This window comes from Coenobita brevimanus, chromosome 3 (assembly GCF_032717465.1).
Source record: "Coenobita brevimanus isolate Jiangsu-jjx chromosome 3, ASM3271746v2, whole genome shotgun sequence".
NCBI lineage: Eukaryota > Metazoa > Arthropoda > Malacostraca > Decapoda > Coenobitidae > Coenobita > Coenobita brevimanus.
This window is the reverse complement of record NC_136956.1, coordinates 5,743,364-5,760,502: the sequence shown is the minus strand read 5'-3', so window position 1 is coordinate 5,760,502 and position 17,139 is coordinate 5,743,364. Positions and strand designations below refer to the sequence as shown.

Below are 17,139 nucleotides of genomic sequence, written 5' to 3'. Positions count from 1 at the left end.
CTCCAACTCGAATTCTTCCCTCTCCTTCTGGCACCTTTCCAAAATCCTTTCTAACAACTTTATCTCATCATCCTTCCCTCCTCTTTTCTACTCTGATGGCTCTGTAGCTATTTCTTCTACTGATAAAGCAGAACTCTTTGCTCAGACTTTCTCCTCCAATTCCACCTTGGAAGATTCCGATGCTGTTCCTCCATCACTTCCCCCTTCTGACCTCCTCATGGCTGACATTGAAATTTTTTCAGTTGATGTATTTTCAGCCATCACTGTCCTCAATACTAATGAGGCATATGGGCCTGATGGGGTTCCTCTTGTTTCCCTCAAGAACTGTGCTTCTGTGTTTACACCCTGCCTAGGTAAACTATTTCGCCTTTGTCTATCACCTTGTACCTTTCCTTCTTGCTGGAAGTTTGCTTTCATTCAGCCAGTCCCAAAGAAGAGTGACATTTCCCAACCCTCTAACTATCGTCCAATTGCTTTAACATCCTGTATCTCAAAAGTTTTCGAGTCAGTTCTTAATAGAAAAATTTTAGAGCACCTTTCCTATCACAACCTTCTTTCTGATCGTCAGTATGGGTTATGCCAGGGACGCTCCACTGGCGATCTTCTCACCTACCTTTCAGACTCCTGGTCATCCTCCTTTCGGGACTTTGGCGAAAGCTTTGCCATTGCACTTGACATCTCAAAGGCTTTCGATCGAGTCTGGCACAAATCTTTATTTTCCAAACTGTCCTTTTACAGTTTCTTTCTACATGTGCCTTCATCTCTAGCTTCTATTCTGATCATTCTATTGCTACTGTTGTAGATGGCCACCGTTCTTCTCCTAGGGCTGTCAGTAGTGGTGTTCCTCAGGGCTATGTCCTATCACCAGCTGTCTTCCTTTTATTCACCAATGACCTTCTAAGCTGTGCATCTAACCCTACCCATTCATACGCTGATGACTCCACCTTTCACCTTTCCATCCGCTTCCCGCAGTGTCCATCTCAGCAGCTACTTCAACAAACTTGGGTTGAGGCTATGGCACACCTAATGTCTGACTTGGCTCATATCTCTGATTGAGGTAAAAATAATCTTCTTGTCTTTAGTGCATCAGAAACTCAGTTCTTACATCTATGAACCCGACAAAATCTTCCACAGGAGTACCCTTTAATTACTAACAATATCCAGCTCAGTCCTGCATCATCTTTAAACATACGTGGAGTTTCATTCTCTCGGAATTTATATTGGAAAGAACATATTAACTCTACCGTAAAATCTTCTTTCAAGAGATTTATGTGCTAAGCCGATTCCTTGCCTTTCTTACCCCCGCACAGTTCTTGATTTTATACACGGGTTTTATTCTCCCCTCTGTAGAATACATCTCTCATGTGTGGGGAGGTTTCTCACATACAGCTCTTCTCAACAAGTTGGAGTCAAAGGCTTTCACTCTTATCCTCTTACTGGCTCCTTTCAACTTCTGTCTCGTCGCCTCACATTACTGTGAACTGTCTGCATGCATCCCTCCACAACTACGTCGGGCGCGGTGCACCCGTCTAACAACAAACTCTCATCCCTTTTCTGTCCAACTCTCTAACGCAAGAGTTAACCGTTACTCACAGTCCATCATGTATGCAACAGGTCAACTCTGGAACTGTCTCCCTCTGTCTGTATTTCCTTTTGCCTATGATCACCAGTCTTTCAGACGCAGTGTGTCCAGGCATCTCGAAATGGGTGGATCTTATATTTGGCTCTCAGTTATCGTGTTTGTGTTTTTTTCTTAGAGAGAACAATTTGCAGGTCTTGGCCTTTGATTCCTTCTTCCTTGCATAAAAAATACTCAAGCAAGATATTTTAAACTATTCTAGACCAAAAATAATGACTTGCTCACTTTGAATATCCCTCATATTACCTCTGGTCATCAGTTTCCCAAGCATTGCAAGACATTCGAAGAAAAATAGGAGATCAGTATAACCAGAATACCTACAGATATTGTAAAACCAAGGATTTCCTGGGTACAAAATCAAGAGGAGATAAGGGGTTTGGTATTCACATTACAGAAGTAAACACGTATGTCTTCATTTGAGGTATATATATATATATATATATATATATATATATATATATATATATATATATCATCATCATCATCATCATCAGCCGTTTGAGTATCCACTGCAGGACCGGCCTTTCCCGACCGAAGTCGGGACCATACAGCCGATGTATTTCTACCAAGTGGCTTAGGCTGTCTGGCAGAGATTGTTTGTAGGGTGAGCAGTGCTTGTAAGTGTAACTGTAGTGTTGGTGTGTCTTTGGATGTGTGTGTAGTCTGTGAAACAAGTGTAATCGGCCCGCGCAACCTGACTGGGTGCAAGCATACTTTGTAGTAAGCGACACTGGTTCAACCACAGCACCCCTTGTATCCGCCAACGCAGTACGTGGCTGGGTGAACACTCCCAGACTTTATTACCCTGGCAGGGCGCGAACCCTGGTTCACCCGTGTACGAAACGCACACTCTACCACTGTACCATAGAGGCTCCATATATATATATATATATATATATATATATATATATATATATAATAAAGCTTAGCCGACTTTCATGATAATGGACAATAATAATGGTAATGGATGTGTATATGCAGTTGTGATATAGCGGTATGTTTTGCCTGTATACTTTATATTGATGCCTGTGTGTATGTATTTACCGAATGTGCTTAAATGTTTATGTCTGCAAGGTAGGCTCCTGCTATAGAGGACCAGCTTACAAAGAACTTCGGATTGGATTTAAGGGACAGTCGATTTCACCGGATTGCTGCGTCCACCAGTCTGCCTGTTTGGCAAGGACTTGCTTTATATATTATATTTAGGCAGATGACTATTTAGGTTACTGTTTAATTATCTATCTATCTGTCTATATCTATATCTATATAAACATTATGTGCGTATTGCTGAAAGAGCAAAGTGTATTTTTTTTTTAAAGTTTTATGTGTTGTACTGTCCTTCTATCGGAAGTCGGCTTATGTACTTTTATTGAATAGGGAATAAGATGGGGTGATGAAAGAAATAAAAACACGAGTAATAGAGAAAGGGTTGTTACTGATAATGAATGGTGATGGATGGAATATCTCAAATTTGTTGTATGCTGATGATGCAGTACTACTTGCAAATACCGGACAAGAACTTGGTAGACTGGTGCAGAGTTTTGCTGATGTCTGTGAGCGTCGTGCCTTAAGAGTAAATGTAGAAAAGAGTAAAGAGATGGTTACTGAGAGAGAATGTGACTCCCGGAGCGATGTTACAATGAATGGAGAGAAATTGGAATTGATGAGAGAGTTAAAAAACCTACGGTGATAGAAAAGAGAGGAAAATGTGCAAGAGAAGTGGAAAGTAGAGTGGCACAAGGAAAGGAAAGCAGCTGGTGCTATGAAGACGTTGATAAACAGAGGCTTGAGTACTGCAGCTATGCAAGGCTGACATGAAGGAGTATTAGTGCCAACTTTAACATATGGATGTGAGACTATGGTGTGGCATGAAAATGAAAAGTCAAGAGTAAGAGCAGTGGAGATGGAACTGCTGAGGACGGTATGTGGAGTTCAGAGAGTGTAAAGGATAAGAAATAATGTAATCCGTTTAAAAATGCGCAGTGAGGAATTCTGTGGACATCAGAATAGAAGAGAGTGTACTGAGATTGTATGGTCATGTGGAGAGAATGGATAACAATAGAGTGGTGAAAAAGGTATGTCTGAACGAAACTGAAGGGGGGAGGAGGCGAGGTAGGCCAAGGAGAAGGTGGAGGGATATGGTGGATGAGTGTGTGAGGAAGAGTGGCATGGAAGTCGGTGAGGCTAGGGAACTGACAAGAGATCGAGCTGGCTAGATGAATGTTGTGGGAAGAAGTGCATGAACAGGGATTTGGCTCCCCTTTTTAACGTGACAGTGTTTGGATTGACTCTATTAGATACGTTTATGTAAAGCTGCAGAATGTGGTGAATGCTTTTGGAGTATCAGCTACAATCAGGATTCCGAGGGCTTGAATGAAGAGTGAATGGAATCGTGGCCCATTGAATTGGGCATACTTGGGCTGTCTGGACTTTGCTACTCCTCACCTTGCCCTAGGGTGGGAAAGGTGGTCCGGATGATGATGATGATGATGAGAAATTGTTTCACATGTCATCGACTATTTGTGGTATATGTATGTAAAATACGAAGTAAAGATGATTGTTTGACTATTACCATTACTGCTACTATTACTACTACTATTAATACTTCTACTACCACCACCACCACCACCACCACCACCACCACTACTACTACTACTACTACTACTTCTACTACTACTACTACTAATAATAATAATAATAATAATAATAATAATAATACCACTATCCCCCCTGGGGAAGGGGGGATAGAATACATTCCCAGTATTCCCTGCTTGTCATAAGAGGGGACTAAAAGGGACACTTTTATCTACATTCTTTTAGTTGTCTTTCTGTACTTTGTCCAAACCCTCTGCATTTGATTTTCTTTTAGTTAGTTTCCTCTCTCCACTGTCTGATTCCTGCGAGCCACTGGCATTGGCTCCAGGGTAAAATATTTTTCTGCCTAAGAAATCTTGATGAACTCTGGTTACGAAGCAATGGCCCTCAGTTCCCTGCAGCCCTTAAGTGGGCAGGGGGTGCTAAGAATCCCACGGTAAAACGAACCTTAAGAACGAACCTTAAGAATAGGAAACTGTAATGTTCGAACTCTCAATCAGGCTGGTAGAATGGAAGAACTTATTTCAGTGTTCAAGGAATACAATATAGATATTTGTGCTATTACAGAAACGAGGTTTCTTGGTGTTGATAAAATGCGTTTGGAAGATGGTATTACTTTGTTGATTTCTGGTAGAAGTGATGGAAATCATTACCAAGGAGTAGGCTTATTGTTGAGTAGAGATGTTTGCAAGGCGGCATGTGAGTTTGAGCCAATTAATGAGCGCTTGCTTTATGCCCATTTAAAATCCGACCATAGTAATATCAGTATTGTGGTAGGGTATGCTCCGACAAATGAGGCTGCTGATGAAATGAAGGATGACTTTTATGAGAAGCTGCAGGATGTAGTGAATAGAGTGGCAAGACATGATGTGTTAGTTTGCATTGGTGATTTTAATGCGATTGTTGGTAGTAGTAGGGATGGCTTTGAAGATTGTATGGGTAAGGAGGGTGTTGGTATAAGAAACGAAAATGGGGTGCGATTTGGAAGCTTTTGTTTGGCAAATGACCTTATGATTGGCGGAACCATCTTTGAGCATAGAAAAATCCATAAAACTACTTGGATTTCACCATGAGGTAAATATTGTAATCAGATTGACCACATTGCATTTAGCAGAAGGCATAGGAGTTATTTGCAAGATGTTTGCGTAAGGAAGGGGGCAGATATAGGTAGTGATCATCAATTTGTTGTGTCAAAAATTAAAATAAAACTTAAGAGAAGTGTTAATGGTAATTGTACAGGAGGTAATAAATATGATTTTGGTGAGCTGAGAAATTATAACACGAAGGAGAAGTTTCGGTGGGAATGTAGGAACAGATTTCTGGTCCTGCAGACTTTGATGGAATCTGAAGACAATGCTATTAATCAAATATGGAGGGAGGTAAAAGAGGTTTTGCATGAGAGTGCTAAGGTTACTATTAAGAATAAGGGAAAAGGGAGAAGGAAAAAGTGGATGTCAGATGAAACATGGAATGCAATTCAGAAAAGGAAAGAGGCAGAGTTAAGAAGTGAAGAACAATATGCTGAAGGCCAGGTGGTTGAAGTACTTAGAGCAAAGTACTGGAGTATACATTCTGAAGTAAAAAGACTGCTTAGACGTGATAAGAGGAGGCTGTTTGATGAAAAGGCAAAAGAGACAGAAATTAAGTTAGGTAAAAATGACGGTCAGAGCACAAGAGCAGCGTATCAGGCCATCAAGGAGTTAACTGGAACCGAAAAGAGAAGGAAGGAAATACCTGTACGAGATATGAATGGTAACTTGATGACTAAAGATTTGGTGGAAGGATCATTCTGAATCTACTCCAAACAGACCAACCCTAGCTGAAGAGGACATTTTGCCAACCGAGAGAGATCTGCAGATAGAAACAGGGGATATAACCTTGGAAGAGGTAGCAAAATCTATAAAGGAGTTAAAGAATTTAAAGGCTCCAGGACAGGATGGAATATTTCCTGAAATGCTTAAGGTGGAAAATGATGAGTTGATGAATGTGCTTTTGAAACTTTTTAATGTGGCTTGGGATAATGGTGGAATTCCAGAAGAGTGAAAAAATTGAGTGATTATAAAAATACCAAAAAAGGGAGATTTAAGTTTGTGTGGAAATTGGAGAGGGATAACTTTGACACCCGTAGTTCCAAAAGTCTGTTCCAAAATCTTGTTGAACAGAATAGAGCCAGTAATTGATAAAATTTTAAGAGAAGAACAAGCGGGATTTAGAAAGGGTCGAGGTTGTAATGATCAAATTTTTTTTGTAAGGCATCTAATGCAACAAGCTAATGAGATGAAAATGCCACTTAGTATGTGTTTTGTGGATTTTAAGAAGGCGTTTGATAGTGTTTCATTTGGAGCTGTGTTGAAAATTATGAGATTCTATGGTATACCAGAAAGTTTGTAAATATTATTAGAAGCCTGCATGAAGGTACTTTTTGTCAGGTAAAGGTGGGTGGTTCTTTGAGTGATCCATTTGAAGTTAGGTCAGGAGTGATTCAAGGAGGAGTTCTTTCGCCATTGCTGTTTGTTTTGATTATGGATTATGTTATGAGAAAGGTTGTAAGGAGAACAGGAGCAGGAATTAACTGGAAAGAAAATAAGGGGCTGATGGATTTGGACTATGCTGATGATATTGTACTGATTTGCGGAAGTATTTACGAGATGCAGAGGGTGCTTGATTGTCTGGTGGAGGAAGGAGAAAAAGTTGGATTTGTGATAAATTGTGGAAAGACTGAAGTTATTAATATGAACGTGGAGAACCAAATCGATTGTGTGATTGGAAATAATGCGGTGAAGAATGTAGAAAATTTTTAATATCTGGGAACGATTATATCATCTAATGGATCATTAAACAATAAAATTGAGGAGAGGGTTAGGCTTGGAGAGCTGTTTGTATGTTGAAATCTGTTTGGAATAATAATATGCTTTCGGTACATACTAAAGTAAAAAGTTAGAAGTCCATGGTTAGACCAGTTTTAATTTATGGGCATGAGTCATGGTACAGTACAATTGCAACAGATCAGAAAGTATTAGGATTTAAGAATAAAATACTGAGAAGGATTCTTGGGGTAAAGTGGCGAGACAGAGTTACAAATGAAAGAGTAAGAGATATTACGAGAGTGGAACCAGTTGATGAATATGTGAGACTGTCTCGCTGGAAATGGCTGGGGCACATATAAAGAAAAGATGGCAGTTTAATACAGGATGTGCCAGAGTGGACTGCTAGAGGAAGAGTAGGAAGTGGTAGGCCGAGGGAAACCTGGTTGAGGACAATGAAAAGAGAAGCGGGAGAGGAGTGTTGGAGGGACCTGAAGAAGATGGCAAGAGACAAATATTGGTGGAGAGAGTTCATCGACGCCCTATGCATCCCGTGGGGTGCCACAAGAAATGACTGATTGATTGACTGAATAATAATAATAATAATAATAATAATAATAATAATAATAATAATAATAATAATGATAGTGATAATATAATAATAATAATAATAATAATAATAATAATATTATTATTATTATTATTATTATTATTATTATTATTATCATCATCATCATTATTTTTACTACTACTACTACTACTACTACTGTTTTTTTTAATCACTCCCATCCATTGGAGAATCATATTGTGAAGATCAAAACCAATCTTCCTAACATAATTCACCATTTGGAGTTGTAACGTGAAGGTTAACACTAACCCTCATATTACAATCCATTGACCCCAAGCACGCCAACGGCTATGGTTATCAAGCATCTATTACTACTTGTACTACTTTATCTTATATTTATTAATATTACAGTGTTAATAAAGACATTAATCTATAGGAGTTGCTGGTCTATGCGACTGTCGACCACAGTAGCCTCGTAATCCATTCCCGCCAGAGAGAGACAGGCCTGAGGGCTGGTGATCTTGTGCCCCTGAGAACTAGAAGTGCAGTCCTCACGAGGGAGAATGATAGTCAACATATCATCCAGGTCATAAACTTCTCAGAAAGAACCTCTGCCAGTCTCGAGTAGAATCTCACAGCCTCTGGACCCATCCCACTTAATGTTGGGAACACAAGGGGAGTGAACCGACCATGGTCCACATGTTGGATCCTTTCTTGACAGTTTTTTTTTTTTTTCCCATTCCTTTTGTGTGCAGCTTCGAGAGACAGTTCACGATGACATGCGCCATGGGATCAAATATCTTAATGCCAAAGAACGCTCTCTGCCCACGTGTCCAGGAACCTTGAGCACTGACATCCACTCTTGCATCATTTGATGTGTTTGCTGTTCTGTGGGTGAAGTGCTCGCCGTCCAGGGGTAGCAGAGCTGGCTCAATCGTGACATCATGGTATATTTCCTGCAGCATTTTGACAGTGAGGTACGTACCTCATCGTGTCGGATGCAAACAAAGCCTCCTTTCTTGCAAACTATTGCATGGTTTGCATCAAAGGCGGTGCCACAGGCACGGTGTTAAGGTAGGTTCTTTATTGGCCACCCATATATCAAGGCTATGGCCTACTACTACTACTACTACTACTACTTTTTTTTTTTCCTAGTACTGCATCACCTCCATCCATTGGTGAATTATATTGTGAAGATCAAAACCAACCTTGCTAATACAGTTCACCATTTGGAGTTGTAATGTGAAGGTTAACACTAACCCTCATATTACAATCCGTTGGCCCCAAGCACGCCAACGGCTGTGGTTACCATTCATCTATTATTACTATTATTATTTTATTTTATATTTATTGCTATTACAGTGTAAATAAAGACATTAAACTATTGGAGCAGCTGGTCTATGTGACTCTCGACCACTGTTGCTTCGTAATCCATACCTGCCAGAGAGACAGGCCTGAGGGCCAATGATCTTGTGCCCCTAAGACATAGCAGAGCAGACCTCACTACTACTACTACTACTACTACTACTACTACTACTTCTGCCTCTACTACTACTACTACTACTACTACTACTGCTGCTACTACTACTACTTCTGCTTCTACTACTACTACTACTACTACTACTGCTACTACAATTACTGCTTTTATTACTATTGCCACTATTACTACTACTACTATTACTATTACTATTGCTACTACTACTACTACTACTGTTACTACTACAAATACTACTTTTCTTACTTCTACTACTATTATTACAATATTACTTTTATGAGTATTACGTCCACCAACGAAGGTGGAGGAGCTTATGTATTCACCTATTTTTGTCTGTTTGCCTGCCCACAAAAGTTCTCAGTGAATGTCAAAGTAATATCTTGGAGGGATGGGCCATGGACCAGAGGAAGAATTAATTAAATTCGGTGGAAGATCTGGATCCGGATCCGAATCCTACCGCACAATATCTCCAAACGATCTCAATGAATTTCAGTGAAATTTTGTGGAAGGGCGGGCCATGGACCAAAAAAGATTTTATTAAATATGGCGGTGGATCAGGATCCAGATCCGGTTTCTATGTATCCCGCACAATGTCTCCAAAAGTTCACAAATGAATTTCACTAAAATTTTGTGGAAGAGAGGACCATGGATCAAGGAACAACTGATTAAATTTTGGAGTGGATCCGGATTCTATGTATTCCACACAATATCTCCACGAATCTGGATCCAGAACCTTTTTAATGGCAATGACATTGGCGGAGGTATGCGCTCTGTAAGTGTTATGTTGTTATTATTATTATTATTATTATTATTATTATTATTATTATTATTATTATTATTATTATTATTACTATTATTATTATTATTATTATTATTATTATTATTACTATTATTATTATTATTATTATTATTATTATTATTATTATTATTTATATTATTATTATTATTATTATTATTATTATTATTATTATTATTATTATACTGTGATGATACTGTTTTCATAAGTGAAGACGAAGGGGAGCTGCAAGGCTTGGTGGATGAGTTTGGAAGAGTGTGTAAGAAACGGAATCTATAGGTGAATGTAGGGAAGAGTATGGTTATGGTCTTCGAGAGAAGAGAAGTCAGTGAATGTTCAGGGAGGATGGATGAGGAGGAAATGGAAAATGTGAGTACGTTTAAGTACTTGGGTAGTGTGATGTGTAAGGATGGAAGTTTAGAGGGTGGAGTGCTTGAAAGGGTACAACAAGGAATAAAGGTTGCTGGTTCCTTGAAAGCAGTGATAAGAAACAGGGAAGTGAGCATGGGAGTGAAAAAGTTACTACATGACAGTATTGTGATACCAACTCTAACGTATGGAAGTGAAGCTTGAACCTTGCTGGAGTCCACAAGTCAAGAGTGAGAGCAGTGGAAATGAGGTATTTCAGAGGAGCCTGTGGAGCCACGTGAAGCGACTAACAAACAAAGGAGGATGTGAAAGAGCGTTGTAATGTTGATGTGGATGTGACAGGAAGCGTTAGGGGAAACACACTGAGATGGTTTGGCCATGTGGAGAGGATGGAGAGTGAGAGACTGACGAGAAGAGTGTATGTGAGTGAGGTGGAGGGGGGAGAGGGAGGGGGAGGCCAAGGATGAGATGAAGGGATGGAGTGGAGAGGTATATGAGAGAGGGGTGTGTGAGCTGGGAGCAGGGCAATGAAATGGCGGAGGACAGGGTGACATGGAGGCGATTTGTTTGTGGCCACCCCTTACGGGATTAAGGGGTCTGGCAATAGATAGATAGATACATGGATTATTATTATTATTATTATTATTATTTTTTATTTTTTAATTATTATTATTATTATTATTATTATTATTATGTGGTAGGTGGGGGTGCTAACTATCCACTCACTCGATGTGGTGCTGCTGTCAGGGTTCTGCCTTTTCCTCTCCTCCTTCCTTGTTTCCTTCCTTCCTCATCTGTTTTTCTTTACTTCATTCTTTCCTCGTCCTTCTGCCTACGGGTGACGTTACAATCCCTCTTCTGTCTTTCTTTCCTTCATTCTTTCCTCTTCCTTCTGTCTATGGATGACTCTACACTGAGTAACAAGCCAAATGGTTTCCTGTACACCAGGAAACCATTTACTACGCCGAGCGATAACCATATAACCAAGTTATGGCGCCTAGTAGTTTAATGGGTAATTAAGGCGCTGTAATCGGATTGAGCCGGTGCAGATTTATGTCCAAGGGGTGGTTGGGGTTTATTGCTCACGTAATACCACTAAGGGATGAGTGAGACTGGTCACTCTCATCTTAAATGTCAGGAGCAACTTGCCTAGCCCCGGGCTCCTACGCTCCTCATGGAGCAACGTATGATTGGATGATGATGATTATTATTATTACAGTATTATTATTATTACTACTTTAACCTTCCATATAAAGTGGCGGGAGAAGCTACGCCCAAGTCCTAGTTGAACACAGGTGACCGTACGAAGGGATAAAAGTGACCTCAACTGACTCTTTCTCCAGCCCTACCCTTCTCCTTCCTCTCCTGGGAGGGAGGGAGAGAGAGAGAGAGAGAGAGAGAGAGAGAGAGAGAGAGAGAGAGAGAGAGAGAGATTTGAACTGTTTATTGTCTAATATTCAAATATAGCAATCATATTTTATTTTCTAACCTAATATTAATTAATCCTACATCCAATCCAAACATGATTTGTGTAATTTGAAGGCATTATTACGAGTTCTGTCCTGATTGGCAAACCTAACAAAATCACCAATTCATCGCGAAATGGTGAAACGTTATAATTATTAAAATATCAGTCAGACTGACGAAGAGAGTGTATGTGAGTGAGGTGGAGGGGGGAAGAGGGAGGGGGAAGCCGAGGATGAGATGGAGGGATGGGGTGGAGAGGTATATGAGAGAGGGGGGTGTGAGTTGGAAGCAGGGCAGTGAAATGGCTGGGGACAGGGCGACTTGGAGGCGATTTGTTTGTGGCCACCCCAAACGGGATTGAGGCGTCTGGCAATAGATAGAAGATAGAGTTTAATGTAAAAAAATGGTGAAATACCCATAATAGAATAAGGGAACTTATTTCTTCTCAGCATCAGCAAGGGCGTTCCAGGAAATGTTGCATGTCACCTCAGGACAAAAGCTCCGCCCATCTTGACCTGAGGCCAAACGCACACCTGAACCAGTATCGGTCAGCAGGTGCTCCACTCATGCATTCCCTCCTTCCTCTTCTTTGTTACCATTCATCTCAGGCTATACTCACCCAAGAGTCCCAGCATGTTCCACATATTTTCATAAGAATTGTCGATAGAGAATATACCTTATATGCGCGTGCGCGTGCGTGGGAGCATGTGTGTGTGTGTGTGTGTGTGTGTGTGTGTGTGTGTGTGTGTGTGTGTGTGTGTGTGTGTGTGTGTGTGTGTGTGTGTGTGTGTGACTATGATGAATGGGAAGTTTTGATACCGGTCTTAAATAGTTTTTAAATAATCATAGAAGTGTGCATGGAAAAGTTTGGAAGGAATGAGAGAGTGTTTTTGATTGGTGATATGAATGGTAAAGTTGGGAATGTGAAGGTGGATGGAATAGTTGGTGAGTGGGGTGTGCCTGCTGAGATAGATGAGAATGGGAGTGCGTTAGTGGACATTTGTGCTGGGAGGGAGTTGGTGATAGCCAATACCCTCTTCAGGCATAAAATGATCCACAGGTATACATGGCGAGTGATGAGAAGGGTGGGTGGTGAACTGAATGAAAGGAAGGCAATGATTGATTATGTGTGTGTGGATGAAAGGATGCGAAGATGTGTAATGGATGCAAGGGCTCATAGAGGTTGGGGGAGTGGACTTTCTGACCACTACTTGGTGGTGGCCAGAATTAGAATTCAAGTAAGATGGAGGAATAGAAGAAGGGGAAGACGAGAGGAAGGAGTAGTTGCAAGGAGAGTGGAAAGGTTACAAGAGGATGAGAAAAAGGCAAAGTATAAGAGAGAAGTGGGGGAACGATTAGGCAAATATGAATTGGAGCAGATGGGAGACGTGGAAGGTGTGTGTAGGGTTTTTACAGAAGAAATATGCGCAGCATGTGATGTGGTGTGTGGAAGGAAGAGAAGACGGAGGGGGGTGCAAGGAACAGCATGGTGGACTGAAGAGGTGAGACAGGCTGTGGCACAAAAGAAGAAAGCATACAATACATGGATGAGAAATAGGGGCGTGGAGGAAGTTGAGAGGCAGAAGACAGAGTTATATGTAGAAAGAAAGAGAGAGGTGAAAAGATTAGTAAGAGAGAGTAAGAAGAGAGTGGATGAAGAATTTGGAAGGAATTTGAGTGTAAAGTGGAGGGACTGTAAGAAAATGTTCTGGAAAGAGGCGAAAAGAATAAGACAGGGTGGAAGTGAAGTTAGCATGGGAGTGAAAGATAAAAATGGTAGATTATTAGAGGAGAAGGGAGAAAAAGTGAGCAGATGGAGAGAACACTTTAAGGAATTGTTGAACGTAGAGGATGGAAGTATTGCGAGTATAAGTGGCTGGGGAATGGCTGGGAGAAGGAGGGAGGTGAGAAGACAGGAAGAAATCAGTAGGATAGAAGTTGTGGAAGCAATGAAGAAAGTTAAATCGGGGAAAGCCCCAGGAATTGATGGAGTGTGTGGTGAAATGCTGAAGCATGGGGGAGAGATAGTAGTAGAATAGATGTGGAAGATGTGCAGATTGGCCTGGGAGGAAGGTAGAGTCCCAGAGGATTGGAAGTCAGGTATAATTATTCCCTTGTACAAAGGAAAAGGGGAAAAAGAAGTGTGTGGTAATCATAGGGGCATTTGTCTTCTTAGTAAAATAGGAAAAGTGTATGGTAGGGTACTTATTGACAGAGTTAGAGAAAGAACAGAGAAATTAGTTGGAGAAGAACAGGGAGGCTTTAGGAAGGGAAGAGGTTGTGTAGATCAGATATTCATTCTTAGATCTTTAGTGGAAAAGTTTCTAGAGAAGGGAAAGGAGTTGTATGCGGCTTTCATGGATTTGGAGGAAGCATATGACAGGGTGGATAGACAAGGATTGTGGAAAGTGTTAAGAATATATGGAGTAGATGGGAAGTTGTTGAATGTTGTGAAGAGTATGTACGATGGTGCAAAGGCTGCAGTGCGTGTGGATGGTGAACTAAGTGAATTTTTCTCTTTGAAAGTTGGGTTGAAACAGGGATGTGTCATGTCTCCATGGTTGTTCAATCTTTACATGGATGGGGTAATAAAAGAGGTACAAGGTAGGGTAGTGGATATTGGAGTGTCCCTGGTGAGAGAGGATAGTGTTTGGAAACTCCCTGTACTGTTGGTTGCAGATGATACTGTGTTGTTGAGTGAAGACGAAGGGGAGCTGCAAGGCTTGGTGGATGAGTTTGGGAGAGTGTGTAAGAAACGGAATCTAAAGGTGAATGTAGGGAAGAGTAAAGTGATGGTCTTTGAGAGAGGTGAAGTCAGTGAATGTACAGAGAGGTTGGATGGTGAGGAATTGGAAAATGTGAGTACGTTTAAGTACTTGGGTAGTGTGATGAGTAAGGATGGAGGTTTGGAGGGTGAAGTGCGTGAAAGGGTACAGCAGGGAAGAAAGCTTGCTCGTTCTTTGAAAGCAGTGATAAGAAACAGGGAAGTGAGCATGGAAGTGAAACAGTTACTACATGACAGTATTGTGATACCAACTTTAACGTACGGAAGTGAAGCTTGGACGTTGTTGGAAGGACACAAGTCAAGAGTGAGAGCAGTGGAAATGAGTTATTTAATAGGAGCCTGTGGAGTCACATGGAGAGACAGGCTGACGAATGAGGATATAAAGTAGCGTTGTGGTGTGGATGTGGATGTGATAGCAAGCGTTATGAGGAACACACTGAGGTGGTTTGGCCATGTGGAGAGGATGGAGGGTGAAAGACTGACGAAGAGAGTGTATGTGAGTGAGGTGGAGGGGGGAAGAGGGAGGGGGAGGCCGAGGATGAGATGGAGGGATGGGGTGGAGAGGTATATGAGAGAGGGGGGTGTGAGTTGGGAGCAGGGCAGTGAGATGGCGGGAGACAGGGCGACTTGGAGGCGATTTGTTTGTGGCCACCCCAAACGGGATTGAGGCGTCTGGCAATAGATAGATAGATAGATGTAAGTTGCTAAAAGTCACACATAAGAACATACTGTAAGAAGAGAGGATAACTGCAGTTGACCTTCTGGTCCATGCTAGGCAGCTCCAACAGGAATAAGACTAATCTATGAGAATAACACAAGGATAGCACAGAAGAAGGCTCTCCACAGATAATAAAGACACACACACACATGCACCTACTCCTACACGCGCGCACGCACGCACACACGCATTCACACGAGCACACACACACACACACACACACACACACACACACACACACACACACACACTCTCTCTCTCTCTCTCTCTCTCTTTCAGGAGAGGAAGGAGAAGGGAGGGGCTGGAGGAAAGAGGGGGATAATCCTTCAAAGGTCACCTGCATTCTACGCGTGATCCAGACCTGGGAAGGAAAATACAGGTTTCTCTCCGCCATTTTATATGAAAAAGACTATAGTACTACTACTACTACTACTACTACTACTACTACTACTACACCCTAATTGATTGACCTGTGCACCTTAGATGTATGGGGCGAGTAGGGTGTGTTTGGTTCGCGGTTGTTGATTGGCCGCCGATGATGTAAATCCACAGCTGTTCTTATTCTAACACACATATTTTTATGTTCTTTAACTCCCTGCAGCATAAGCGGCCAGTTTAAATGTGGAAAAATTTCCGAAGCTAAGGAGGTCAAAAATAGCTTTAAAAATGTGCTGTTATCAAGGAAAATTAAAGTTGATTGTAAACTTTTGTAAAACGATGAGTAAAGTTTATCCACCCACGGCGTACAGCCACGTCCGCATGTTGCATTGCATCCACCCACGGTGTACACCTACGTACCCATGTTGCACTACAATACATGCCTGCATTTACTTCAATGACATCATCGGCGGCCAATCAGCGGCCTCGAATCAAACACACCCTACTTGCCCCATACATCTCAGGTGAACACACAGGTCAATCAAATAAACTATAGTACTATCGCCAGCAGCATCACTCACCTGGTCATACATAGCAGTGGACACATAAATGGCGAGTGCATCGGGCCAGGGTAATGACATGTATTGCTGCCACCACCTGTGTATCACCACGGACACATAGAAGCCAATGACGAAGGACATGGGGATAAAATTGCTGTAGTACTCACAAAACACGGATATTTTCTCGAACACTCTGAAATGTGAGAAGGGGAAGGGTGACATGGGGGTGGTTTTGGAGGGGAGGTTGGGTGGAGTAGTTTGTGTGGGAGTGGGGAAGATGTGCGTGTTTGGGGGGGAGCTGTGTGTGTGTGTGTGTGTGTGTGTGTGTGTGTGTGTGTGTGTGTGAGGTGAAGTAGTGTGTGGGGGGAGATGAGGTGTGTGTGTGGGGGGGGAGGTGAAGTAGTGTGTGTGTGTGGGGGGGGGAGGTGAAGTAGTGTGTGTGTGTGTGTGTGTGTGTGTGTGTGTGTGAGGTGAAGTAGTGTGTGGGGGGAGATGAGGTGTGTGTGTGGGGGGGGGAGGTGAAGTAGTGTGTGTGTGTGTGTGTGTGTGTAATTCACCGGGTCGGTCAGGATCACTTGATGGTCGTGATCGTCAGCTTTTTACCCTCCCGGAAGGGAGCTGAGAGCTCATATAGTCCGATCTAAGGGCAAGGCTGTGACCTTCACACACGCACACACCCGTCCCCTTGCTCTAGGGGGACAGTAACCACCCACTTCGTCAGTGAAACTTTTCGCAACCTGAGCGAGGCGCGAACTCCCGTCAACCAGTTGGCAAGCGAGAACGTTACCACTGCACCAGCGAGCGGTGTGTGTGTGTGTGTGTGTGTGTGTGTGTGTGTGTGTGTGTGATATAGAGATGGGAGGGGAATACTACTGCTCTACATCCTCTCGTTAGCATTTCTTAGTGACTAGCATCATATCCCAGTACTAATCTACAGCTAAAACTCATTATTCAAGGTGGAGAGT

General features: G+C 41.9%; 1 protein-coding gene across 1 annotated transcript in view; it reads right to left on the bottom strand.

The window, feature by feature from the left end:
- LOC145394004 (bestrophin-2a-like) overlaps window positions 1-17,139 on the bottom strand; it is a 62,786-nt gene that overhangs the window by 27,905 nt on the left and 17,742 nt on the right. Inside the window, exon 3 of the mRNA XM_080267978.1 lies at window positions 16,196-16,367. Within this exon, the coding sequence (XP_080124104.1) occupies window positions 16,196-16,367 (172 nt within the window). The remainder of the gene's footprint in view (window positions 1-16,195; window positions 16,368-17,139) is intronic.